The sequence below is a fragment of the Acomys russatus genome, chromosome 17 (assembly GCF_903995435.1).
Source record: "Acomys russatus chromosome 17, mAcoRus1.1, whole genome shotgun sequence".
NCBI classification, from domain to species: Eukaryota; Metazoa; Chordata; class Mammalia; order Rodentia; family Muridae; genus Acomys; species Acomys russatus.
Genome location: NC_067153.1, coordinates 30,624,661 through 30,652,657, shown reverse-complemented (window position 1 = coordinate 30,652,657; position 27,997 = coordinate 30,624,661). Strand labels below are relative to the sequence as shown.

The window sequence follows — 27,997 nt, the reverse complement described above, 5'->3', positions numbered from 1 at the left end:
GGGTTTCCTGTTACAATGAAGTATACAAGAACAGAAATCATTTTTTCTCCCCTGCCTTTGAAAAGCAGATTACAGCCGGGCGTGGTGGTGCACGTCTTTAATCCCAGCACTCAGGAGGCAGCGGCAGGGGATCTTCGTGAGTTCGAGGCGAGTCTGGCCTACATAGTGAGGCCAGGACAGCTAGGGCTATTATATAGAGAAACTCTGTCTCGAAAAACCAAAAAGAAAAGAAAAAAGAAGAAAAACAGATTGCTAGCACATGCTATATAGAGTTGACAAGTACCTCAAGCCCTCTCAGCTGTGTCCTATCTGTCAAAGAACAATAATTAGACACGCCCCCTAGGTTTGTTATTAAAAAAAGGGGGGGGGGGGGAGATCTGCAAGAACCCAATACAAAAGCAGAGAACCACCTAGACCCGTAATTCAAAGACTACCAGCAGACAGAACTCTGGGATAGCCCATCCCAGCCATCACTGGTACCGCCCCCTGCACAAAACTCTACTGTTGATTGGTTATTTCCATGTCCGTCTTGCCTCTCCGGAGCGCGTAGTCCAATCGCGTCAGGCTTCGCGTGGTGACGGACTCCCAGGTCTTCCGGTACGACGCTTACGTCGCGGCGGGCGGAAGTGGCGCCGCTTGTTTGAAATCGGCTGAGTGGCCCCCAGCCGGACCGCAGCCGCCGCGTGTCATGTCCACCCCTCCGCTGGCGCCCGGGGGCATGGCGTCCGGGCCCTTCGGCGGCCCGCAGGCTCAGCAGGCCGCCCGCGAGGTCAACACGGCCACGCTGTGCCGCATCGGGCAGGAGACGGTGCAGGACATCGTGTACCGCACTATGGAGATCTTCCAGCTGCTCAGGAACATGCAGGTGGGAACCTGGAGTGAGAGAGCTAGTGAAAGGGTGCCTCCCCGGGTGGACCTCAGGGTGAGGGTGGTCACGTCGCCTCTACACCCCAGGTTTCTCATTAGGTGTCTGTCCTTTGCCCTGGGAGACCTCAGCTGTGAACCACTCCTTAACCCTGACCTGGAAGACCTCAGGGTGGCCGTCCCCCTGTGCACCCATGTACACAGACACCAAGTGTCTATCCCTAGTACTCCCTGCTTGTGTCTGTCCCATGCCCTGGAAAAACCCTCAGGTATGGACACACCCCCTTACACCCAATGTCCCCAGCATGCATCTGTCCCCTGCCCAGGGATACCTCAGATGGATACCCTCATTACACCCAGTACCCCTCTCCCCCGACCCCCACCCTGGGGGGATGAGTCAGCCTCTTGGCCTGAGCGATTCCAGACATGGTCACCCCCATTTTTCCCCTCACCCCAGGCTACTCTTGGACTGGCTATGCCCATTACCCCCAGAAATGTCATTAACGTGTGTCTGTCCCATCCTCCTACCTCGGAGTCATCAGATGTGATAACCTTTACCATCACCCCCAAAGTATCACTAGTGTGTGCCTGTCCCCAAAGATCTTGGACCTAGTTGGTGGTATTTAAGGCACCCTTTCTAGATTGGAACGCCTTGTGCGGGTATTTTATGAACGTTGCGTTTTTCAGAGTATAAATGAGTCACACCATACTTGCCTTTTAAAATTACTTAAAATTTTTCAGAGCAGAATTTCTCCTGAAAGGGATGTGCAGAAGCTAAAGAATTCAGGCAATAGTGTCCCTCCTTTCTAGGTTTGCCTAGATTACAGTCAGCTGCGCTAATGTGAAGCTTTGACATATTTAGGAATATACTTGTGACTTAGTCGATAGTCACAGTAATGAAAATAGCCTTTACCTAAGAAGTTTCTTTACATCCCTGTGACCATGCTTACCTCCGTCCCCATGGAGCCACTGAAAGGTAGCATTTTCCGGTTTATCTGATAGAAACCCCGTAGCGTGTGAGCGCGGTAGGTCGAGGTTCTTTCAGCACACACTTATATGTAATTTCTTTTTCTTACAATTTTGTGCAATGAGTACATGGCATTCTTACTATGTTGTGGAATGAGTACATGGCAGCTTTTGCTTTTGTTCATCTTGTGGCTGCATGTTTGGGTTGTTTCTACTCTGGAGCCCTTAGAAACAGGGCTGCCCTTATAAATATTGTCAACATTTGTTTTTGTCTGGCCATGTATTTCAGATGGTACATGGTAGTTAGTGAATCACCTATATATCTGTTAACTTGTTAAGGGTTTTTTGTTTTGTTTTGTTTGAATGTGGCTGATCCACCTGTATTTCCATCAGCAATTGTATCTGAGGGCTCTGCTTTCTCTCGTGTTCACCATCATTTGTTACTGTTGTGTCTTTTTACTTTGCTGGGCCCTTCTGTCAGTCTGTGCCTCTGACTTCCTTTTCTTCAAAACGTCTTTTTGTTTTGTTTTGTTTTTCAAGACAGGCTTTCTCTGTGTACCCTTGGCTGTCCTGGACTGGCTTTGTAGACCAGGCTGTCCTTGAACTCACAGGGATCCACCTGCCTCTGCCTCCTGAGTGCTGGGATTAAAGGCGTGCACTAGCACGCCCTGTCAAAACGTCTTTTGAGGAGCAGACATTTTATAATTTTGATGGGACCTCACTTGTTGCTTTGTTCTTCTATGGCTCTTGTTTTTGGTGTCAACCTTAAAATTCTTTTTTTGTAACCCCAAAACAGTGGCTATTTTCTCTAGAAGTGTTACTCTTTGACGTTTCCCTTATTTTACAATCTGTCTAAATTCTGGAGGGGTGATAAATGCGATGAGTTTGGGTCTACATCCATCTTCTGGCATCAGATAGCCAGACTGTTTGAGTACAGGTAGGAAGTCATTATCAGTGCTTGCCTTCCCCAACACTGCATGATGCAGAAAGCATCTTCGTCCTTCGGATGAGGATTCTCTGGATCATCAAGGTAAACTGACTGCTGCAAAGCTACTCAGTGGGGTATAACTGAAGCCATGGCTTAAGACTCCTAGCAACTTTTACTTCTACAGGTGCCCTGAGGAGTGCTTTATTGCTTTTGTCTGTTTGTTTGTTTGCTTTAAGACGAGATAGTTGAGATGTTTATCTCCCATTTTTATAAAAGTGATTCTGTTTTGTGGGAATCTTTTAGTGCTGTGCCAGTAACTTAGTGTGAAATGTCATACAAAGATAGCATCGTGATAAATGGACTCAAAAGAGAAGATTGAAATTCTTTGGCGGTTTCAGGTGAACAGATTCATAACGAAAATGACTGGAGTGTGTATTACAGATTGTCTCAGGATATAGCACGCAGCCTGCCCTGTGCCAGCATCTGAATTAGAGCTTGTATAAGCTTGTATAAGCAGGTATGGTCATAGATCATTAAACACCTATCAATTACTTTTCTTGGCCAGGTACCTCGTTGTAGGGAGAATTTCAATAGGTATTTTTGATTCCTATTTTAGAGTTAAGGAAACTCTGTATTCACAGGAGCAAAGCCTATGAAGAGGACCTCATCCCGTCTGTATTAGTCCATGAAAGGGACGCAGCATACTTACACACTGCTAAAGTTGGTTTCCTTGAGAGAAATGGCTCTTTTTGTAGTAGATGCCCTTTAGCTGCTCAAGATTCTGAAAACTGTAGACTTTCCTTAGGGTAAAAAATACTAAGTACATTTTGAGAAGAAAGTTTTCAAGGTGTTAAGAAGTATCTGCCCAATATTGCTAAATCCCAGATTAAGAATCCCTGTGGAAAATAGCATTGCTTTGATTATCCTTTTAATCTTTTATTTCATATGTTGGCTACATAAATATATTCATAATTTAGGAATAACAACACACTGCAGTGAGCATTCTCCTTCCTATTCCCTGTCTGGTAGGTACCTAATCCCTCTCTGAAAGCAATGGCTGCTAAGGATTCTAGCCACTGTTTATAGTTATCTTCCAAATGTTCTTTGCATATTTAATCAAGTCTGTGTATGTGTCATCCCATCACCCCTGCCCGGTTTGCACAGATAACAGCATGATGTGCATACTATTTTGTACTTTGTCTCTTTCATTTGAGATGTTTTGGAACTTATTCATATGTATATGGAAAATACTCCCTTTTTTATACCTTATAGTATTCAACTGCATGGAATACTTAGAGCCTTTATGCTGCTTTACATTTCTCACTCTTATGCTGGAACAAATGAAAATGTCCCACACAGAGGAGCAACTGTACCTGATGAGGACCTTTTCGAAATAGCTAACTTCAACTAAGCAGGGCTCACAGTGTGAGAGTCACGGAGCCTGCATGGGTCTGCACTAGGTCCTCTGCGCACACGCTGTGCTTGCTTAGCTTGTGGTTCTTGTGGCCCTCCTAACAACAGGAGTGGGGCTGTCTCTGACTCTTTAGCCTGCTCTTGGGACCCTTTCTTCCCACTGGCTGCCTTGTTCAGCCTTGGTATGAGGGTTTGTGCCTAGTCTTATGGTAACGTGCTAAACCATGTTCAGTGGACATCCCTGGGAGGCGTGCTTTTTTTCTGAAGAGAAAGGAAGAGGAGTGGATCTGGTGTCAAGGGCTGGTGAGGAGGGAGACTAGGAGGAGTGCAGGGAGGAGAGGCTGTGGTCGGGATGTGTTGTGTGTGAGAAGAATAAAGAAAAAGAAAGCAAGCGAGCTGACCCAGCTCCTCTGTTGGCTCAGGTACAACTTCTTGCAGATGTGTCTGTCTGGGTGTTAATTCCTTCCCTGTCTTTGATGATCTGTTCCTTATTCTCATATCTTCTTCGAGTTTCTATGGCGTTTTTATATTCTATTACAGAATAAGTGTTCTTTGTCTACTTTTCCATATACATCTTAGATCCAGAAAAACAAGAAAAATCTGTCAGTGGTATCATTAGCTTTTCGGCATAGAAAACCCTGATATTGCTACATTAAGTCTTAGTAACCAAGAACACGGAATGCCTTTTTCTTGTTCGCATTTTAAGGTTTTTTTTTTTCCTAAGTTTATTCCTAGATATTTTACTTATTTATTTTTATTGCTATTGTAATAGGTCCTTGATTTTTCATTTTCTTTCTAGAAATGAAAGCAAAGCTATTATACCTTCCTCTTTGTTAATTTTATACCTCCCTCCTTAGGGAATTGGTATACCATCAGTGGCTGGTTATGACGTCAACAGTGATTGCTGTACTGCTTCACTGTTAGTGTTTCCGCCTTTCTCCTCTCTGGTTACCCTGGCTAGCTCCTCCGCAGCAGAATGCCTCAACCTTAACTGTGTTCTCAATGTCTGTCTTTTTCTGTTCCTGACCTTAGTGGGACTTCCTCCAATGCCTGCACATCAATCATGATTCTGACTTTATAACCTAAATATGTTTTTCATATATGGGGAATTTGACTATAAGAATAGATGATGAATTTAGTTGAATGCATTTTGAGTATCTGGGAGTGTGATATATTTATGAGGTTTCATCCATATTCATGAGGGAGATGGTTATTGATGAGCTTTCCAGCTGAGTAGCTACACACAGCATGCAGCAAGGAATCTTAGGTGCTATTACCATAAGTTCTGTAGAGTATGGAAGCCTCATCACTCATTTTACTGCCACTCTCAAGTCCAGAGCAATGCTTGACGTGCGAAAGGTGAGTAGTAAGCTGATGTTATACAAAAGCTAATATCCAAACTTACTAAGTCGGCAGATTTCCGGTGGATAATTCTTTGCATTTCAACAAGATTGCTTTTCTTCATAATAAGACCCATCAGTCTTTCTGTCCCTGTCACGCACATCTCATGAACACACAAGCACAGACTTGTGAAATGCTCATTAAAATTATTCAGACTGTACACTAAAACCCATGTCCTAAGTATGTCACAAAGAGGAGTTCCAGTTTTTCCTACGTACAGCAAAGTTGCAAACTCAGTAGCATGCCACGATTCAGGAGCCTGGTGCTTCTCTAAGTGAGATGTAATCGTCACAACCTTACTATCATTCAGAGAGCAAAGCAGGGCCCTCTAACTGTTTCTCTGCTGTTGGTGCCTGTAAACCTCTGTAAACAGAGCTCTTAGGGGAAATTCTACACTATATGGAATTTTGAGCCCTTCTAATGCCGTCTTATTTTAAAAGGTAAACAAAAAGCCCTTGCAATTTCATCACACTTCACTGAGGCATTTTAAAATATATTAATGTTGAGGATGCATAAAACTATAAGTAATTCAGCAATTTCAAAAGAGCTGTCTCTGAACTGAGAAACTAACAATTACAAAAGGCACCCTGAGAATGAGAAACAAGTTATTCAAGCCTACTCAAATTCCATTTGTATGCCACTTTATTATTATTTGAATGAATACTTATGACTACTTTGAAAAAAAATGTCATTAATTAATTAGCTTCAATACTTATACCCCAGCGATTGTTCCTAGGGCCTTGTGTATATGAGGCAGATGATTTACCAGAGCTGTGTTACCTGCCTGCCTTTCACTTTCTGTTCTGAAACATGGTCTTATATATTTCCCCAAGCTGGCCTTGAATTTGCTTTATGTAGCAGGCTGGCCTTGAACATGTGACCCCTCTGAGGGAGGTTACAGGCCTACACTACCAGGCCTGGCTGACTAGGGATAGATATCATCGTACTTGTTATTTGCAATGATGTATTAATAATGTTTGAGTCTATGTTCACTTGTACCCACATCGTCTGTTAATGATTTTTTAAATAAACTTTGGTGGTTTATATTTTAGTTTGTAGTTTTGCACATCTTACTCTCTTTATTGTTATAGTTAAGATATTTTACAAATGCTTTTAGAAATATAAGAACATATTCTTCTGTTTCTGCAAAACAAAACCCTAAGCTTCTAGATACACGTATATAATATACATAATATACGTGCAGCTTGCTACTTTTATGTGATTAGTGGTATTAAATTTCTCCATTTATGACATTAAAGGACTAATTAATGTGTGCCAAGTTGCTAATAAATACATATGGGCTACTTCTAAAATTTCAATATTTTTGTTTTCTTTTGCCTGCCAAGCTGCCAAATGGTGTCACTTACCATACTGGAACTTACCAAGACCGGTTAACAAAGCTACAGGACCATCTTCGCCAACTGTCTATTCTCTTCAGGAAGCTGCGGTTGGTCTATGACAAATGTAATGAGAACTGCGGCGGGATGGACCCCATTCCCGTTGAGGTGAGTTTCTGTGACAGGGGCATGCACGTCAGAGGCCCAGAATGGTCACTACGTCTGTAATTCCTCCTCCCTTTCGCCTTTTAGCAATGTACCTCATTTTTAATATTATTATTATTTCTTTACTTCTGAGAAGAGATGAAAATGTGAATATAGATGTGCATTTTTTTTTTTTTCATTAATGATTTTTGTAGCATTTGTTTTCCAGGCTGGTAGCCATGTTTCTGTGTTGTGATTTTAATGACAGTGATTTCTTTTATTATTGTTAGAAGAAATATTTAGTTATTAGTAGCAGCTTTTACCATTGCTGAGACAAGATGTATTTGAGTAGACCCTCATCGACATGGTCATAGCTAAACATCAGATTTAAGATTAAACAGGAAGTAATGAGCTGAAGCCAGCAGTTGGAGATCGGTCTTTGAAGAACTATATATTAAATGTGAGAGGAAGGCGGTGACTGGGAAGGGGATGGAATCAAGGGTTGAGACATTGTTGTTTGTCACCAAATGTTAGAGGCCAGAACATAGGAAAGCGATAGAGGAAGAAAAGCATATGCAGCAGTTGGAGGAATAAACAGGAGGCAGAAGAGTCAGGACAAGGCTGTCTAAAAAGAGTTCTGCAGGAGCCGAGGAGAGAGGACGCGTGTCATCTGGGTCGATATGTGGGCCGAGAATACAAAAAACCATGTGCCATGTGGACACTACGTTGACTGTTTCTTCAGGACAAAATGTGATGGCAGAAGACTGGCTGGTTCCTAATGTCAGCCACATTTAAGGCCACAGATAATTAGCCAGATTTCTGCCAGAAGTGCCATTGCTCTGTAAATTTTTTTTATCTTATTTAAAAAATTCTCACAACTAAAAGAAATTCAGACCAATAAGAAGTTCCGCAGCCACTGGAGTTCTCAGTGATGTCAGTGACATTTGCATACACATGTCCTTTCTTGTAGTGTATAGGAAGCCTGACTTGCTTTTTAACTGGACTGACTGAGAGCAGGAGCTCCATCTTACTTACAGTGTTTCAGCCAGCACCTAGCAATTGCATATTTGCTGGCTGAATGACTAGAGTGGTACCTAATATGTGACGTCCACTAGGTTTTTTTTTTTCCTTTGAGGGGAGGGTGAGTTTTGTTATTATTGTTATTTTTAGTTAACAGTAAATTTTATTAGGAAACCAAGGTCTTTTGGAGGTTAATCTTTTTATTTTTATTTTTTAATTTTGAAGTTAAAATATAATTACATCACCTTCCCATTTCCTTTTCCTCCCCCCATTCCTTCTCACGTGCCCACCTCACCCCTGGCCTTGCCTCCCCTCAAATCCATGACCTCTGCCCTCTTCCTTTAATTTTTGTATATATGATGTTTTGTTAGTGAAAGCTGACATCTGGTTCATAAAATACACTGAAATGATAAGCTTTCAAAGCTGCTGTTTCAGGCCTTTGTCTGAAAATAATTTATTTTTAAAGCACTAAAAATGTTTTACAACAGAGTCTGAGCTGAAGCAGTCTCTGTAGCAGTCTACCTCACATGGACTAGAAGCTGATGTGGTCTCTCTCGTAGTCTAATTCACATATCTGGCTTGCACTTTATACTTCTCTTCGTCACTTCCAGCAACTTATTCCATATGTGGATGAGGATGGCTCAAAGAATGATGACCGGACTGGCCCACCTCGCTTTGCTAGCGAAGAGAGACGAGAAATTGCGGAAGTAAATAAAGTAAGTTATTAGTTTGCACAATTTTTATATTTCAGAGTTCTTAAATTACCTAGCATAACTCTAAAACATAGTTTGAATTTTGGAGTTGCCTGGTGGTGGTGTTTTTGTGGCAGATGCACCTGTTCAGAGCAAGGCCAGAGATGAAAGGTGAGCGTCTGAAGAGTAGGGAAGTCTCGTGGAGTCACTCAGCAAAGCCCTCAGAGAGGCTGTTCATGTCCCTGAACTGAACTGTGCCTTTCTGTGTGACAGCAAATGATGAAAACCTGCCAGCAGGGAGCGTGATTGCCTCGGCCTGTGACTCAGAAATCACAGGCGTTATGACAACATTGTTCTACCTCCAGCCCAAGAGGGTCTCACTGAGAATTGAACTTCAGATAGTTCTCACGAAACAGAACAGTAGAAGAGAGTTGGGGGTTCGTTCTGTGGTGGAGATGTGGCCTCGCCCACCAAAAGCTACTGAGTAAGCTACCAGCCTCCCTCCTTCACGTACAAACACAGAGCACCCTGACATCTTCGTTCTCCTTGATAGAATCTACCAAGGTGTTAACAATCTACCAGAGCTAAACAGAGCTGGGGAGAGGTGATTCGCTTCATGTACGTAATATAGACTGTCAGGTACCTTGGAAAGCGTTTGCTCTCAGGTGCTAAAAGACCGTTTAGTATAGTCCAGTACACTTGTGCTGACACAGTATTTGAAACAAGAACAAAGTTTTTCTTTTTCCCTTTTAATTTTTCATAAATAGCCATAGTTTCTATTTAAGTATAGTATAAACATATTCCTATTTAGAATGCCATATAATAAAATTTCCCAGTGTGTTTGTAACTATTGTAGAAGTTATAACTCACTCAAAAAGACAACAAACAAGTGCTCAAAAATAGGAGTTATCCACAAGCCTGTTAGCATGTTCAGAAAAACTCACCTGGTAAACAAGTAGAGTCTATAAAAAGTTCTGTAAAGTAAGTGTTTCAGACCAGACTAAAACCATGCAGTTCCAGGGCTGTAAGCCATAGAACTCCCTTTGAAGCTCTCGTCACGGTTGCTGCAGACTTAAGTGGGGAGGAACTGTAACAGTAACTGGCCTTGTTAAGATGCACCAAATAATTTTTTAATAATTAAAATGAACATATAGAGTTCTTGGGAGAGCGATAAATACTATAAAAACACCAGTATTAATTACTTCATAATTTTGTGCAGAATAATCCAAATCCAAGTGATACTTTACATGAAAGTGTGAAAAGAACAACAACAGCAACAAACCAGAAAGAAAGAAAAGGAAACTTTTAGTACAATATTTGACAAAAATGAGTAACATCAAAATCAAAGTGAAAAATTTCTTCTGAAAATGTACAAAAATACACTTCAGAAATCCAATAAATTAGATTAATAATGCAGGATTGTTTTGCTTCAAAAATTAAAATTTAATGTGAAGCATTTTATAAAGGCATACATAAGCATGTAATGCTGGCCCAGGAATAAACAGATTGGTAAAATAATAGCCAAAAAAACCAGCTTTGCTGATGAATATGAGAATTTAATATGACAGGAAAGGGATTGTGTGGAAAATTAATCTTTAGAAATGGAAAGTTTGGGGGAATTAACTAATTTTACACTACTGCATATTCAGAGTTAATAATTATGTTTAAAAATTAGAAAAAAAGAACTGTGCGCGGTGGCTCATGCCTGTAATCCCAGCACTTGGGAAGCAGAAACAGGGTTTCTCTGTGTAGATGTGGCTGTCCTGGAACTCTCTTTATAAACTGTGCTGGCCTCAAACTCAGAGGTCTGCCTACTTCTGCCTCCTGAGATCTGGGATTAGCGGTGTACACCTTCATGCCCAGTCTACCTTATTCTCTTGTGGCAGGGCCACCTGAACTTGGAGCTTCATGTTTTGGCTAGAACAGTTGGTCAGCAAGCCCATGAGACCCTCACCTCTACACTAGGGTTATAGATGTACCGGGACACGCCTGACTTATGTCAGTGCTGGGGAGCCAGGCATGGATCTTCATGTTTACAAAGCACACCCTTTACCCACTGTGTAATCTCTCCAGCCCCTGTTGTAAATTTTGGGCACCTGTGAATGATGGTGACCAGATGCCAAAGAAAGGGACTAAAATTTGGTTAGCTTCAATTTCACGCCAGGAAGGTAAAGAGAGTAAAACTCACTGCTGCAAAGCAAGGATGTCCAGGTCAGAGGGCAGTTGGGGTGGGGAGGCGGGTGAGGGTATTGGTTCTCTCCACCATGAGGGCCAGGGCCTTGGACCAAGTCTTCAGCACATGAGGCTTTGGCAGGTACTTACCTGAACGGTTGTAACTGGTAATACTAGAGCGGGCTAACTATTGCCGCCTATTATGGTAATACTAGAGCATGCTAACTATTGCCGCCTATTATGGCTATGAAGCATGTAAACGAATACTTTAAAATAATAGCCATGTCTGCTTTTAAAGCTGAATGGCAGCATTCAACAATAGCAATAGCAAAACACAAAGAACAAGTTTTGAAATGATTGCCAAGGATTTTAAGTTTTCATCTCTGAGGTTTTATAAGTTTTCTGTTGGATATGTTTTTTTATTTAGCATTACTTTATTATAGTATATTTACCTTTTGTTGAAATAGGTTCTCTTCTCATAAAAATATTCTGATTACAGTTTTCTTTCTCTCTCTAACCCTCCAAGTTCCTCCATGCCTTCCATCTTATCAGACCCACTACGTGTCTGTCTCTTGCTAGAAAAGAAAAAGCTTACAAGATGACAGCCAAACACAGGAAAGTAAAATAGACTAAGGTAAAACAAAGCGATACAATGAAGTTGGACAAGGGAAACAAATAGAAGGAAAAAAAAAGCCCAATAGAAGGCAAACGAATCAGAGACACATTCGTTTGCACACTCAGGAGTTCCATAAAAATCCTAAACTGAAAACTATAGTGTATCCTCAGAGGACCTGGTGTGGAGTCGGGTCAGCCCCCCATGCTGCTTCAGTCCCAGTTAGTTTGTCTGAGCTTCACTGTGTTGAACTAGAGCTTCTTCTGGTGTCCTTCATCGACTCTGGCTCTCACACTGGTTCTGCCTGCTCTTTGGTGGGGTTCCCTGAGCTCTGAGGGGTGGGCCTTGATGGAGACATCTCATTTAGAGGTGTACCTTCCAAGGTTGCTCTATCTCTCTGTATGATGTCTGGCTGAAGGACTCTGCGTTTGTTCCCATCTGCTGCAGGAGGAAACTTCTCTGATCATAGCTGAATAAGGCACTGGCATATGAGTATAGCCAAAGATCATTAGGAGTCCTTTTATTCTATATTGTTAGACCACTAGTATTTGGTTTTACAATAGGAGTCTGACGTATACATTTTGGAAATATCAGTGTTTTGTGCTGTGATTTATTTGGCTGTTCAAAGTCTAAAAGTAGTTCTCTCCAAAATCATTCTGAAATATTTGAGATGGCTTTAGAATAACTTTTTGTTTTCACTAAGTTATTCAATATTCATAAGTAATTATAAATATTCATGGTAGATATCAGTGTTAAAGCAGACCAAGATTTTGTAGAGCTAAAGAAAGTGTTTCATACCATGTTTAACTACATACTCCTTCCTTTCCCAACTGAATCCTTCTTTTTTTTTTTTAATTAAAATTTTTACATACACATTTATTTTATACACACACACAAACACACAATAAACTACCTATAGCAAGAAGAACCATGACAAAATCAGGAATTATATAAATGTTACAGTCTTAGTGTTTTGGCTATTTGATTTGACAGCCTTGAAGAAAACATCTTGGTTGGATGTATTTTTAACTTTGCTTTTAATAGTCAAGTATCTGAGCTCCTGCTGTATGCCATGTGCTGCTGACTGCCAGAAGTCCTGCCGTGTGTAACCCAGTGTTGGATGAGAACTTAAGATTCTACAACTCTAAAGGAAGCTGCCACTCTTTGCAGGAAAATATTTACAGAAAGAAGAATATTGTAGCCAAGCATGGGGATCTGCACCTCAGCACTCAGGCAGGCAGATATCTGTGAGTTCAAGACCAACCTGGCCTACAAGAAGTCCAGGAGAGCCAAGGCTACACAGAGACAACCTGTCTCAAAAACAAAACAAACAAAATCTTTCGAAGCCGGGTGCAGTGATGTAATCCCAGCACTCAGGGAGGCAGAGTTTGTGGACAGCTTGGTCTGTAAAGTGAGTCCAGGACAGCCAATGGTACACAGAGAAAGCCTGTCTTGAAAAACAAAACAAAACAAAAAACAAAAAGAGAAGACTAAGTACTGTTCCCTATTTTGATATATTGTAAATAATGCTTCATGGGTCTGTATAATCAGTAACAACTTTCTTAAAAGTACATCCAGAACTTCAGTCTAACACATGGCCTTTATTCTAAATAAACAAAATAGTAGCCTTTTTTACTCTGGCTGGTTTTACTCTGGCTGCTTGTTTTCAGCTGTTGCATCATGTAGCAGAGGTTGCAGAGCAGCAGGCTGACTTAGGTGAGTCTGGTTGCTATGGCATCTTTTAGCAGTCCCATTGTCGTTCTAGGAAGCCTTGAGCCGTGCACTTGGTCTTCAGTATTTAATGGAAATCATCTGCAGAGGAAATAGCATAGTTGTAATGGTCAGATTCTGTTTTATTTCAACACTTTCCTGTTTGCATCTTGTTTTTGTGATCCTTGAGCCCTGTTTTCCAAGCAAAGGAGGAGTTTTTGTTTGGGACTGTCCACTTTGGGAACATCAGAATTGAGCTTCATTTTGCTTCATAGTGCTCCATTGATGGGAAATGAAATTGAAAGAGGTACCCAGGTTGTATCAAAAGATTGACATGTAATTGAGTCCAAAGCATTTTTATATCAAGTGTCACAGCCTTTATATGAATATTAGATGACACGGTATGGCTTAGCATAAACATACTTTGTAAAGATCCACTTCCTTACACACTCACCTGTTAATGGAACAAATTATGCACAGCTGATGGATTTTGAAAATAGCAGCTGTCAGCCTCTGTTAAAATCAATCAGTGGCAAGATTGTATATATTAAACCTTATGTCATGAAAATGTATTTACAGTTTAGCCACTAATAAGCATAACTGTCAGTTTCACTGTTGACAGTCGGATGGCGTGTTTTGAGTCCAGATATTTCACTTGTGTGCTACTTTTTTTAATTAAAACTTTGCCATTTCTTAGTAAGACTATCCAAATACCTTGTGTTACACTTAAAAAAATATTGCCCATGTTTTGGTTTTAGCTTGGAAATATCCTCCATTCTTTGGCAAACTTTATTTCTCAGGAGGTAGTAAGACCAGCATATCAGAACTCATTTACAAATGGCTCTTTTTAAAAAAAATATTGTATTAATTTATTCATATTACATCTCAATTGTTAGCCCATGCCTGGTATCCTCCCATTCCTCCCTCCCTCCTGCTTCCCCCCTACTCCCCTCCCCTCTGTGACTGAGGGGGACCTCCTCACCCTGTATATGCTCATCGGGTATTAAGTCTCTTCTTGGTGACCTGTTATCCTTCCTCTGAGTGCCACTGGGCCTCCCCATCAAGGGGACATGGTCAAAAATAGGGCATCAGAGTCCATATGAACGTCAGACCTCACTCTCCACTCAATGGTGGAGAATGTCCTGTCCATCGGCTACGTCTGGGTCGGGGTTCGAAGTTTACTGCATGTATTGTCCTTGGGTGGTGCCATAGTTTGAGCAGGACCCCAGGACCCAGATCTGCCCATCATTATGTTGTTCTTGTAGGTTTCCAGAACCCTCTGGATCTTTCTATTTCCCCATTCTCCCATGCTTCTCTCACCTAAAGTCCCAATAGGATGTCCTCCCCTCTGACCCACTTATCTGGTAAGTGAAGACTTTCATGGGACTTGTCCCTTGGGCTAGTGTCTCGATATAAGTGAGTATATACCATTTGTCTCTTTTTGCTTCTGGTGAACTCACTCATTATGATAATTTCTAATTCAATCCATTTGTCCACAAATTTCAGGAATTCCTTGTTTTTAATAGCTGAATAGTATTCCATAGTGTAGATATACCACAGTTTCTTTATCCATTCTTCTACTGAGGGGCATTTAGGCTGTTTCCATATTTTGGCTATTATGAGTAAGGCACCTATGAACATGGTTGAGCATATGTCCCTGTTGTGTGGTAGAGCATTTTCTGGGTATATTCCAAGGAGTGGAATAGCTGGGTCTTGAGGAAGCCCTATTCCCAGTTTTCTGAGATAGCACCAGGTAGATTTCCAAAGTGGCTGTACTAATTTGCATTCGCACCAGCAATGAAGGAGTGTTCCTCTCTCTCCACATCCTCACCAGCATGTGGTGTCACTTGAGTTTTTTTTTTTTTTTTGTCACTTGAGTTTTTGATCTTAGCCATTCTGATGGGTGTAAGATGGAATCTCAGTGCCGTTTTGATTTGCATTTCTCTGATGACTAACGAGGCTGAGCATTTCTTTAAGTGTTTCTCAGCCATTTAATATTCTTCTGTTGAGAATTCTCTGTTTAGTTCTGAGCCCCATTTCTCAGTTGGGTTATTTGGTTTGGTGGTGTTTAATTTCTTGAGTTCTTTTTATATTTTGGATATTAGACCTTTGTCAGATGAAGGGTTGGTGAATATCTTTTCCCAGTCTGTAGGCTGTCGCTTTGTTCTGTTGACAGTGTCTCCTGCCTTACAGAAGCTTGTCAGCCTCATGAGGGCCCATTTACTAATTGTTGACTTTAAGGCCTGGGCTGTTGGTGTTCTGTTCAGGAAGGTATCTCCTGTGCCAATGTGTTCCAGGATCTTCCCACTTTTTCTTCTAACCAATTTAATGTCCCTGGTCTTAAGTTGAGGTCTTTAATCCACTTGGGCTTGAGTTTTGTGCATGGTGACAAATATGGGTCTAATTGCATTTTTCTACATGTAGACATCCAGTTAGACCAGCACCATTTGTTGAAGATGCTATCGTTTTGCAGGGATGGTTTAACATATGGAAATCTATCAATGTAATCCACCATATAAACAAACTGAAAGAGAAAAACCACATGATCATCTCCTTAGATGTAGAAAAAGCATTTGACAAAATCCAACACCCATTCATGTTTAAAGTTCTGGAGAGATCGGGAATAGAAGGCACATACCTAAACATAATAAAGGCTATATACACCATGCCAATAGCCAACATCAAATTAAATGGAGAGATACTCAATCAAGGAAATCCCTCTAAAATTGGAGACTAGACAAGGCTGCCCACTTTCTCCATATCTCTTCAATATAGTTCTTGAAGTTCTAGCCAGAGCAATAAGACATCAAAAGGAGATCAAGGGGATCCAAATGGGAAAGGAAGAAGTCAAATTATCCCTATTTGCAGATGATATGATAGTGTACATAAGTGACCCTCAAAACTCCACCAGAGAACTCCTACAGCTGATAAACACCTTTCAGCAAATTGGCTGGATACAAAATTAACTCAAAAAAGTCAGTAGCTTTCCTATATACAAATGACAAACAGGCAGAGGAAGAATTTAAGAAATCTACACCCTTCACAATAGGCACAAGCAATATAAAATATCTAGGAGTAACTCTAACCAAGCAAGTGAAGGACTTATTCGAAAAAAAAACTTTAAACCTCTGAAGAAAGAGATTGAAGATGACATCAGAAGATGGAGGGATCTACCTTGATCGTGGATCGGGAGAATTAACATAGTAAAAATGGCCATCTTACCAAACGCAATTTACAGATTCAATGCAATCCCTATCAAAATACCTACAAAATATTTTGAAGATATTGAAAGATCAATTCTCAACTTCATATGGAGAAACAAAAAGCCCAGAATAGCAAAAACAATCCTATACAATAAAAGATCCTCTGGAGGAATCTCCATACCTGATCTCAAGCTGTACTATAGAGCAACAGTAATTAAAACAGCATGGTACTGGCACAGCAATAGGCTGGTGAATCAATGGAATCGAATTGAAGACCCAGATATGAATAACACATTTGGTCACTTGATTTTTGACAAAGAAGCCAAATCTATTCAACAAATGGCTCTTCTTGAAAGCCATCTAAGTGGCAGGCTTCACACCCTGTGCCAGTGCCATGGAGGGAGCCCTCTACAGATGCTGTTGGGGTACTGATTATAATGGCGTCTGATGTTAACTACCCAAGATCAGGATTGTTCCTTAGTTTTTATTGACAGTGTGGAGGCTGGGCTTGTTCATCAGGCTTTGTCTTGGATGGCTCTCTGCTGCTTCTGAAACCCAAGTGCCTGATCCTGCCCGCTTTGACATCATCACACCTGCAGTCAGCCTTTGCACTTTGTTTTCACTGTATGGTTTGCCCTTCAGCACTTTGAGTGGTCTTCATTATCCATCATCACAGCCAAGTCCTTGAAGTCTTTTCTCCCCACCAGCTTTTTGAGATCCCAAGCAGAATCTTTGGTTTGCTGGCCTTTTCTGTCAGAGGCCGGATCTGCCTTTGAATTGCCTTATCCTCTACCAGCCACCATCCTGGGGACAGTCTGGCTGTGCCTTCCTCCTGCTGGATACTGTGGTTCTGAATTTAGCAAAGTGATCACATTCAAGGTAATATTACAACGTACTAGTTCAAATGATTCTTTTCTTTTTCTTTCTTTCTTTCTTTCTTTCTTTTTTTTTTTTTTTTTTTTTTTTTTTTTTTTTTTTTTGAGAAAGGGTCCCATGATATAGCTTTGGCTGGTGTGGAACTCACTTTGTAACTCAAGCTGACCTCATTCTCCTTCAGTGTCTCAGATGGTGGGAAGGCAGCTGTGAGCTACCACGCCCACTTTCAAAATCAGTTTTTTAAAAATTTCAACTCATATTTCTGTTCATCCTTCTGTTCTTTCTCAATAATGATTTTTTACATTGCTCCTGGAATTTAAAAGGAAACTATGGTAGCCAGATTCACAGCCAGCAGTAGTGACTCAGTGATGTGCCACTTAAGTGTCCCTAAAGACCAGCCACCTTGGAACCATTGTGAAGCCATGTGTTAGCTCAAACTCAGTACTTTTCAGTCACAAATTTGTGTAGCTATCACTTTTTGTGTGGCTGGGCAGAGAGTACAGCTTTCAGGACCTTAAACCTCCAGCCCATTCGTGTGTGAGGAAACTGAGGGAAAAATTTAGCCTGGGATCAAATGACAGGTTACAGAGGTAAAGACAGCGAGTAAGATTGCCAGCCAACCAGTGTGATGCCATGCTTGGTGTTCATCCATGTGAAGTGACCTTCTCTGGGTCTCTGTGGTAGGAATGCATCCTCTTCTGTCCCAGAACGGTGGTAGATTTCATTAAATAGTGACCATACCACTCTCCTGTGAGATGGGTTATCTGAAAACCTGGTCTAAGAGACTTAATATATAAATCCTCTTTTCCAAAGACCCTTTCAAGTCCTCAGAGAGTCAAGGCCTGAGTGCTGGACAGTTGGATGTTCTGAGAGAGTCAAGATTTGTGTGCTGCACAGTTGGGTGTTCTGAGAGTCAAGACCTAAGTGCTGCACAGTTGGGTGTTCTGAGAGTCAAGGCCTGAGTGCTGCACAGTTAGGTGTTCTGAGAGAGTCAGTCCTGTGTGTTTGAAACATCTGACTTGAGTCTTGTGCTATCCTATTTTCAAACATGAATTTAATTTAAATCAGTGTTATTAGTATCATTAAAGTGTCTGTAATTGCTTTTCTGCTTCCTAGTGAATGTGTTTAATGTCCCCTTTAGTGACCTTCCTGTTTGTGACTTCTGAGTTTTGATACAAGTAATAAAAGCACTTCGCTTAATCTTAGCTTGTTTTTTTTTTTTTTTTTCAAATAAAGTAACAAGATCTTAGACCTCTTCCTAGTATACATATAATAGTTTACCTGGAGGCAGTTAAATACATTCCTTTAAAAATAATCTAATTAAGAATTGTGTCTCTGAATCTAATGTTTCCTAAGAACTGGTAAAGATGCTAACCACAATGTCTGCCTGTGTCACGTGTTATCTACACTGATCTTTATCACATAGAACTTTAAGACAGGACTCTGAAGATATGTGTGGACCATATTCTAGTAGCACCTGGAAATAGAGAGGTGGGGCATGTGCAAGGCGTTCATAAATCTTACTGCGGGGAACTTTTCTTGTTACCAGGCCACTCTCACTTCTAGATGAGGCCATTCCTCATCTTAGGACAGTAGCTTCTGCTACATTACTGGAAGACTAATTTTGTACCAACCACCATATTTTTATTATGCTTTATGTTTTTTATATTGACAACTTCCATTCTGTGCCTGTCATCAACATGTGTCAAATGCTTAATTCGGTGTCAGGCAACTGTAATATTTTAGACAAAGCAAACATTTTCGTTCTCCCATGACTTCTTAGGAGTGGACTCAGAGATTACCTTCATCCTTCTGCTGTGAGGTAAAACAATGTAGCCAGTGTCCTCCATTTCTACTTGGTAAAGAGCTGAACTTCCAATCACTCATAGCATCTGGATGGACAGTGTAGTGTCAACAGTTATGTACCACTGCCCTTACAGCAGCTAACTACTAGGTTGATCACAATTAACTGTGTCACATGCTTTATGATGGAATGGGAGGAAGGACTCAGGGGTCTTGTGGAATCGAGTTCGAAATCAAGGTATCTGTCAGAGATTGGGATCAGAAAAGGTGGAAACTGATGCGTTGGATGAAACACCCCCCCCCCCGCCCCCGGCTCATTTATTTGAATACTTGGTCCCTAGTTGGTAAAACTGTTTGGGCACTATGGCCTTGGTAGAAGAGGTGTGTCACTAAGGGTGGGCTTTGAGGTTTCAAAAGACTCATGCCATTCCCAGTGTCTCTCTCTGTCTGCCTTTTTTGCACCTCTGCCTGCGCCTCACCCCCTTCCTCTCTTTGCCTGGTAGTGGTTGTCTCAAGATGTGAGCTGTCAGCTGCTGCTCCAGTGCCATGTCTGTGTCCTGCTGGCATTCTCCCCACCACTGATGGTCATGGGTCCTAACGCTCTGGAACTGTCAGCCCCATCTAAACTCCTCTATAAGTTGTTGCCTTGGTCATGCTGTCCTTTCACAGCAATAGAAAAGTAACTAAGACAGAGACCTTTGGTTTTCAGGAATATTTGGGTTCGCTTCTGTCTGGATCATTAGGGTCCTAACGTGCTATGCTTCTTCTAACTTCATAGTCTATATATTTCATATCACATTGCTTGTAAATCCCTTTGTTTTCACAGAAACTCAAACAGAAGAATCAACAGCTGAAGCAGATTATGGATCAATTACGGAATCTCATCTGGGACATAAATGCCATGTTGGCAATGAGGAACTAAACTGATATTTAAATCTTCTGCTCTTCTCAAGTGATCCAATTGGATTCCCCCCCCCCCGCCCCTCCCCCGGAGTATTCCTTCCTTTGAAAAGATTATTTATCTCTTTATTTTAATGGCTGGCACTAAAGTTTCTGTTTTCACTTTAAAGTATTTACTGCATTCCCCTTTTTAAAATGTTGTTGGTTTTATGAAAGATTATTGTAATAGCCCTTGATAGGGTGTGAGTTTTGGTTAATCTTCATGAATTAAATGTTTTAAAAAAATTTTAAATAAAAACATAAACAGTGTTTTTATTTGTTTTAGTTAGCCCTTTTAAAGAGAGGTAAAGTATAAATATTTTAGCATATTGAAAATACTAACCAAAGTTTTTCTCTGAAGGAAATTAACTAAAATTTTAAAAATACTACAACTTCAGGTCAGTTTTTAATTAAATTTTATTTTCAAAACAGTTAAGATAAGAAAATAGTTTGTTGTTCTGAAATTACTTTATCATGTTCTTAAAATGTTTTTCTGGATTGAAATGAGAGAGATGAGTTGAAGAAGGTACAATTTGGTCACAGATACATGCTTAGTTGTAACCTGCCTTGGGCCCAGTGTCAGGGACCTTACCTGTCAGAGATATCCTAGGCCTAACTATGTCTAGAATCAGTGCTTTTTGAAGAGTTCTAATCTAGACTATTCTTTAGGACAGTGGTTCTCAACCCTCCTAATGCTGTGGCCCCTTAATACAGTTCCTCATATTGTGGTGACCCCCAACGATAAAATTCAATTCTTTACTACTACATAAGTGTAAGTTTGTTACTGTTAGGAATCATAGCGTAAATATCTAATATGTAATGGTCTTAGTCGGCCCCTGTGAAAGGATTGTTCAACCCCCAAAGGAGTCACAACCTACAAGCTGAGAACTGCTCCTTTAAGACAAGTACTTCTTCTGTCTGCAGTTCTGTCTGTGGTGCGCTTTCCAGCCTGTGTCACAAGCTCCAACGTGGCCTAACCTGACTAGGGAAGTGCTGCTATTTGTTTCTTGCTTATAGATTAAGTTTTTTTTTCAAAAGATTGCATAAGAAACATGTAACCAGCTTCTCCTGGGAAAGGGAACAGGGGTAGTTGGGGGTCAGAGTTCAGGCCATGCTGACCTTTCCTTGTCTACACTTTTGTACCTTCTGAATGTTATATATAACCTATGCAAATATTACCTGAGCAAAACCATACATTTCGTGCTGAGCTATGCAGATTGCCAGTGGTAACAGGTGACACAGTACAAGAAGACGGCAGTTCATTTTTGCTGATGCAGTCTGAGCAAGCCCACTGTCGGCGAGAACATAGAGAAAGCTCAGTATGGTTGCAGGGCAGAAGCAACTGTGTGACCCTGTGACAGAAAAATGTAGAACAAAGATCTAGTTTAGTGTGGTTCTCCACAGGACCTGAGACTACTACAGTTAAGTCCTGTAGGATTTCTGTAGGATTTCATGTGCAGCAGAGTCTGTGTGGCATTTGCCATTGTGACTTTAGTACACTATTGTACTATTGCTGATAGTGAGGCATGCGTGCATAGAGGATAGTATTAACCTGGAGCTCCACTTGACTTGGACTAAACACACCCCTCTTTGAACAAAATACTTGGCAATCTGAAACCTACCTGTACATACGGGGCATGCATTTCCCTTTAAACAATTTGCCTTGCAACCTGTTAAAAACATAGAACCCCCTACTTTCATCATCTCTAAATTATTGAATAAGTTTCTCAGAAGTATGGCCTAATAAATGTTTACTATTAGGATAATAATATGGGGGCATTTTCTAACCCACTAGCAATCAGTGAAAACACAGACACCTGTTGTATTTTCAAATGTGCCTTTACCTGGGGCAAGGCAGATATTACCTCCTAAGCCATCCTCCAATAACTCCCAGTCTCCAACCCATTCCATCTGCTTCTAATACTTTCTATGTTGGCTACCTCCCATTCATAATCCCAAAATACTTGCTGATGTTCTGCATCTCTTTCCATGAGGACCTTCAGAGTTCCTCCTCTGGGCCCACGTGGCTCTATTCCTATCCCACAGCGATTCTCCTCCTTCCCGGTCTCTCCTCTCTCCCAAAAGAGTTTTTCTCTCAAAGCCTGAGGAGCCTTCAGTCCACCACTTACTTCTGCCTTGCCCAGGTATATTTATTCATCCAATCAGGTAGGCAAAGCTGGGGCAGTAACAAGATCTTGTGAGCCAGCAATTAGCATCAGAATACATCAGACCAATTTCCAACACTTCCTTGTATTTATCATCTTCCTTAGACTCTTCAGTTTTACCAAGAATGTGGAGGGGGCCAGATCTGTCTAAATAGTCGAATAATCAAGGCCATTGGGTGTCTTTATTCAAGTGTATTCTGGTGAATTCTATTGCTTCTCTTTGAATTAACTTTCCAGTCTATGTTGGATTTTTCATTTTTGAATAGTATGTCAAGAACCAGGAAATGCACACGCTGACCACTGGTAATGACACTTGTTAATTTAGTGTTTCATTCATGACAACCATTATGGTAGTAAAATCTTTTGCCCTAGGGTTTGGTTGGCTTAAATATCTTACTCAGCCATTTAGATCATCCATGGTGTCATAAAGCCATTCTCAGGATGGTAGAAATTGCAAGCTTTGGGTCTTGAGTATATACAGAATGTCTCTGGTAGAGCAAAAATGAGTGTGATTACACCGCTATAGAGCTGTTGCCCAAGTTATGGGCAGCCGCACATGCTCTGGGCCTCTCAGGTTTCCATGTGATCAGTTGTGACTGGTGGAGGCTATTGTAAATGCAGATTTCGCCAGCTCTCCCATTCCATCTTTTCTAGAGAGAACACACCAATAGACTAAAGTGCAAAGGAAGGTGGCTTTAGTGCAATCTGTGTCCCGGAGCAAGAGAGCCTGTTCTCTCACCTGTGAACTGATGTATGAGATTGGTTGATGCTATTCTCTAGGTTAGAGTTTTGCTTGCAAATTTTAGAAATTCAGTTCAAAACAGGTTAAGCCTACAAAAAGGATTTACTAGTTTCTCCGGTGATAAAAGCTGTGAGAGAAGATGTGACAAAAGACGTCATAGATCAACAACAACAAACAAAAACCTGCAGTAACTAAAGCACCAGGAATTATAGCCTAAATCTGATGGCTCCAAGATTTAGATTTCTCAGCAAATCCGTAGATTCCTACTTAGGTGTGCTCCGTTCTCTTTCAGTAAAGACAAGGATGCTCCAAATGGTGAGAAAGATGCTCCTCTGTGTCCTGACAACAGAGATTGAGAGGCTTATTCACTCCTCAGTTAAAAATCTTCACACTAAACTCAAAACCTAATAAAACCAACAAATGGATCTGTTGTGTCCATGGGCACTGCAATTAAACTGACCCATGTTATAAATCTGTAGCCACGACTTGGGTGTAGATGTCATAGAAAAAGACACTCTTTGGGGAACAAGGCTTATATAGAAGAAAAGAGGATCAGACAGGAACATTCTGTGAAAAAGAAAAAAGAGAAAAGAAAAGACACCTCAGACACAATAATGGAAGTTATTCAACCTTCAACCCACCCCGAAACAGTTACAGAAAGCCAAATGTATCATTCATTCTTTTCTTCCTTTCTTTGTGTGTGTGTGTGTGTGTGTGTGTGTGTGTGTAGACTTGTGTATTAGCATTTTTCTCTGCAGCTGTTTTCTTTGCAGCTGTTTCAGTTCATTACAGTCAGGTTTTCCTTAGAGGTGGGTTAAAGCACAGACAGACAGACAGGACAGAGTTTAAAAACAAAAAAAACTGAAAGCTCCAGCATACTAGTAAGGACATTATCTTTAAGTGAATTGGCAACCTCCGGCCTTGATCATTCAGACATCACATCTGCGGCACTGTTACAAGCCGAAATGTGTTAATTTGACATTTTGATGTAGTTCCAGCTTGAGTGATTCATTTTCTTTCCCTGAATTCCCACTGCAACATATGCTAGACAGGGGATTTTTAGCCTTAAACTAAAATATGTGCTTATCCTAAAGCCTGAGAGTGTAAGCTACCCCAGGCATCCTTAAATTGTTTTAACATATTGGATACTTTAAATTTTTCTCTAATCCCCTAAAACACAAAAGTGTCAAGGGTTATTTTTTTTTCAAACAAATTGAAAACATTCTTGGTGAGCATATTTTTTTTAAACATGAGAATGTTGAATTTTTGTTGTTACTTTTTTTAAACTGAAGAATTAAAGTTACTGGGTTATTGAGTATTTTGTTAATTTATGTTTTATACAGGTTGATGTTGCATAGATTCATTGTTTTCTCCCCCCCCCCCGCCGTCTCACTTTTGTCAAGATGTATTATATATTTAAATAAATGCTAGAAAACTATCGATAGAATAAACCTTTATTTTCTCTGTAGTCTAATGTGTGTTAATCCTCTAATGATTGGAATACAAAACCATGTAGCAGTTTGCTCTTAGACCTACTTGAGCTGTTTTTTCATGTTCTCATTAGATGTGTTTTTGAAGCAGTATTCAAGCACACACAACAATCACTGGGCTTTTACTTTTTCATATGCATATTTTGGATTTACCACAAATGCACTGAATCAGAAACGAAAGTGGACTTCTAAAAATCTGCATATTATCAAGTTTTCCAGGTGAGCTGCCACTGGGTCTGAAAAAAAAAATATTTTAAGATGTTTACTGGAAAATGTTGCAAGTATTTTAGTAGGAGAAGCCTCAAAAATAGTAGTAGTGGCATAAAATAAAATAAATGAAACCATATTTAAAGTTCTGGGTTTGACTATTTAGTATTCTATCAGCACTACTTAACCTCAACTGCACATTAGAACCCTCTGGGGAAATATTAAAATTCTCTATACTAAAGGCACATCTCAGACCAATTAAATCAGAATTCTGGGTGTGATCCAGACTTCTATGAGCTTTACAGTTCCTCCAATGATTTCCATGTGAAGCCCGAATGAGAGCCCTTGTTGTATTTAGGTTTTTAGGTGTGGAAAGAATCTTGAGGAGAGACTGGCTATTGTTTGGAGCAAAGGGGACAGACACCTGAAACCCACTATGCTTACAAGTGTTTGGCAGTTGGAGGTTTTGCTTTTGTTTTTAATTCTTAGTTTTATGTGTATGTTTTTTTTTTTTCCTGCGTGTATGTCCATGCACCACGTGTGTGTGCCTGGTGTCCTGCAGAGGCCAGAAGAAGACACAGGATCCGCTGGGAATGGAGTTCTAGGCAGTTGTTAGCTACCATATAGGTTCAGGGGGTCATGTTGAGTCATCCTTGAAGTTGCACAATTTGTTAGTGATACTCTTGCCATCCGCACTTCCACCACCCACAGAAATGAGATGACACCATACTACGAGCAATGTTTTTAGACAAATGCAAAGAGCATGACTGTCGCAGGACCCTCCCTTCCTATGCACTCTTGGCACTTCAGAGACGTTGTTTGTGGCAAGTAGAATCAAAAGAAAGGATGCATTTCTCTTCGTTCCCAATTCCAAGGTGAACATGGCCGCAGCTTACTTTACACTGTCAAGGCAGTAAACTTAGATTCCTAATTTCCTTTCGAACCTACCATGCACTACAGACTCTAGCATCAGACAAACAATGTGTGCATGTGAGGATGTGAGAATTACAAAGTTCTGGAATGCAAATGAGAAGAGAGTCATTCATTTATATGGACTCCAGAACAGCCCTTAGATTTCACTTCCATAAATGAGATATTCATCCCTCTCTCAAAAACCAAATAAACAAACAAACAAAACAAAAAACAAACAAACAAAAAAAAAACCCTAAAAAACAAAAGTTAATGGACTGACTTTATTCTACTGAAATGTAATTTTTTCATGGTGCTTATAGCAAAGTTCAAATTCAGGATTTTTCATTAATACTGTACAAACATCTCGGTGGTTAAAAAGTTATGGCTATATATGCCCAAACCTGTAACAACATAGCCAGACAAAAGATACAGAAGACAGTGCTGTAGAGATGTTCAACTCTGGAAGATGAGGAAGTAGTGCAGCTTTCATTGTAATACAGTGGGGAAAGTAGTTTTCAAAACAGCTTTTAAGAATTGGGGAAGAAAGTCATTTGTGAAAGCACAGTAGCTAAAGTCTGCAGATGGCGTAGCTAACAAATAAATCAGTTAAAGAATGCAAAGTGTGAACAGAGACATAAATGTGAATTAAAGCCGTACAAACTTCAAGTTATGTATCAAGTAAGTATTTTAACCACTGGCACTAAAATCTTAAATTGAATTCTCTGATGAAACAGAAAGCTGATATAATTGCCTACATAAAGGGTGGTTTGAGAATTACAGCTGGTGGGATGAAAAAAAAAGAAGAAGAAGAAGAAGAAGAAACGTCTCTGTGTTTTGAATAGGCAGTGAAAGCATGACAGATGAATAGAGAGTCTGCCAAGACACCAACAATAGTCCAGGTGAGGAGTAACTAGAGCAGAATGCAGCTTCTGTGGCAGGCCCTGAATTAAGTAGTAGCAAGCTTGCTCGCTCACGAGGCTCACAGTGAAGGACTCCTATGCCAGCTTGTCCTCTGCTCTGTTGACCTAGTGAGTTCAAAGTCTTGAGGGTGTTTGTTTCCTGAAGAAACTGCCTTCTGTTTTTATTTGTTTCCCTGGACTTGCAAAAGATTTCATAATGAATACCTTGTTCAAGTATTGGGTTATTTCTGTTAAAAAAATTATTTTTATTGTGGGTGGTGGGGGTGGTGGTGGTGTGTGTGTGTGTGTGTGTGTGTGTGTGTGTGTGTGTGTGTGTGTGTGTGTGTGTGTGCATATACATGTGTGTAGAGATCCAAGGACAACTTTTGGGAGTTGGTTCTCTCCTTCCACCTTGAGATCTAGAAATCTAACCTCGGTTGTCAAATTTCCCCAGCAAGGTTCTTTACCTGCCAACACTTTGTATTTCTTTACCTGCTGATAATGCTTCCTGGATTTTCGGGACAGTACGGGGTGTTCTCTTACAGGGCACAGAGGCAATGCTCCGTTAGTTCAGAGGACTCGCCTGCTCCATAGCAGAGTTCTGAAGAGTCAGCCAGTATGTGGCCTTTGGAACCTGAATCCCCATTTTGGTTAGTGCCTGGTCTCTGAAGAAAAGTTTTCAGCCTGTTTAACTCTTCAAGGGACAAATAGAATCTTCCCAAATTTCAGGGGGAAAAAAGCTTACCTTTACAAGAACTAAATATGCAAAATTCCGCAGGTGACTTGATGGTCAGCCCCAGCTCCTGCAAGGGCATACTTGGATGAGGTATCTTGATGCTCTTTCTCCTATCCTTAAACTCTCCCTCCTGGGAGATCCAGTAGGGTTGGTGAGGAGTCGTTCCTTGGCTCAAGAAACTAGGAAGCCCAGAAGCCCAGGAAACTTAGAATGCTCACCAGGCCCTTGCTCAAGGATGTAGAGGCTGCCGTGGGATGGGGGACTCTGAGGGCACAGCTGCCTTCAGGCTGTGCAAGAGTCTCTAGCGATGAGGTTTCATGGGCCCTTCCCCTTGTAGACATGGGGTTTTTGGTGGTACAGTTGCTGACATCTGCATTCTCCTGTAAATCTCCTTGGATCGAGTCACCAAGCTGGATGTAGAACTGTTTCTTTGATCTGTTGTTGTTGCCCTCTCTGTCTCGAGTGAGGAAATAAACCCACCCGCCAAAATCAAAAACAAAACCCCACAAGTGTTTGCGCAGTGTCTCCACAGAGCCCTGGGGAGAAACATTCACACGTCAAGTATCAATATCACTACCGGGATAAAAAGCAATTGCTCTTTTAAAAGTGTACGTCCTTCTGTCCTTCTTCATTTATTTTCCTCGTACCTCAAACCATGCCCCCCCCCCCCGCCACCAATTCCCTTCAGCAAGGAGCACCAGCCTCTTCCCACTCACCACCATCTCCAGCTTTTTCCTTGGCCCTGATACCCTGTCTCCCTCTTTT

The 27,997-nt window shown here is 40.9% G+C and overlaps 1 protein-coding gene across 1 annotated transcript; it reads left to right on the top strand.

The window, feature by feature from the left end:
• Positions 1–606: 606 nt before the first annotated feature.
• On the top strand, positions 607–20,120 carry Med30 (mediator complex subunit 30). Its single transcript, XM_051159691.1, has 4 exons — positions 607–865; positions 6,919–7,077; positions 8,685–8,789; positions 19,969–20,120. The coding sequence occupies exons 1-4, from the start codon at positions 689–691 to the stop codon at positions 20,062–20,064; spliced, it is 537 nt and encodes a 178-aa protein (XP_051015648.1). The 5' UTR covers positions 607–688; the 3' UTR covers positions 20,065–20,120.
• The last annotated feature ends 7,877 nt before the right edge of the window (positions 20,121–27,997 follow it).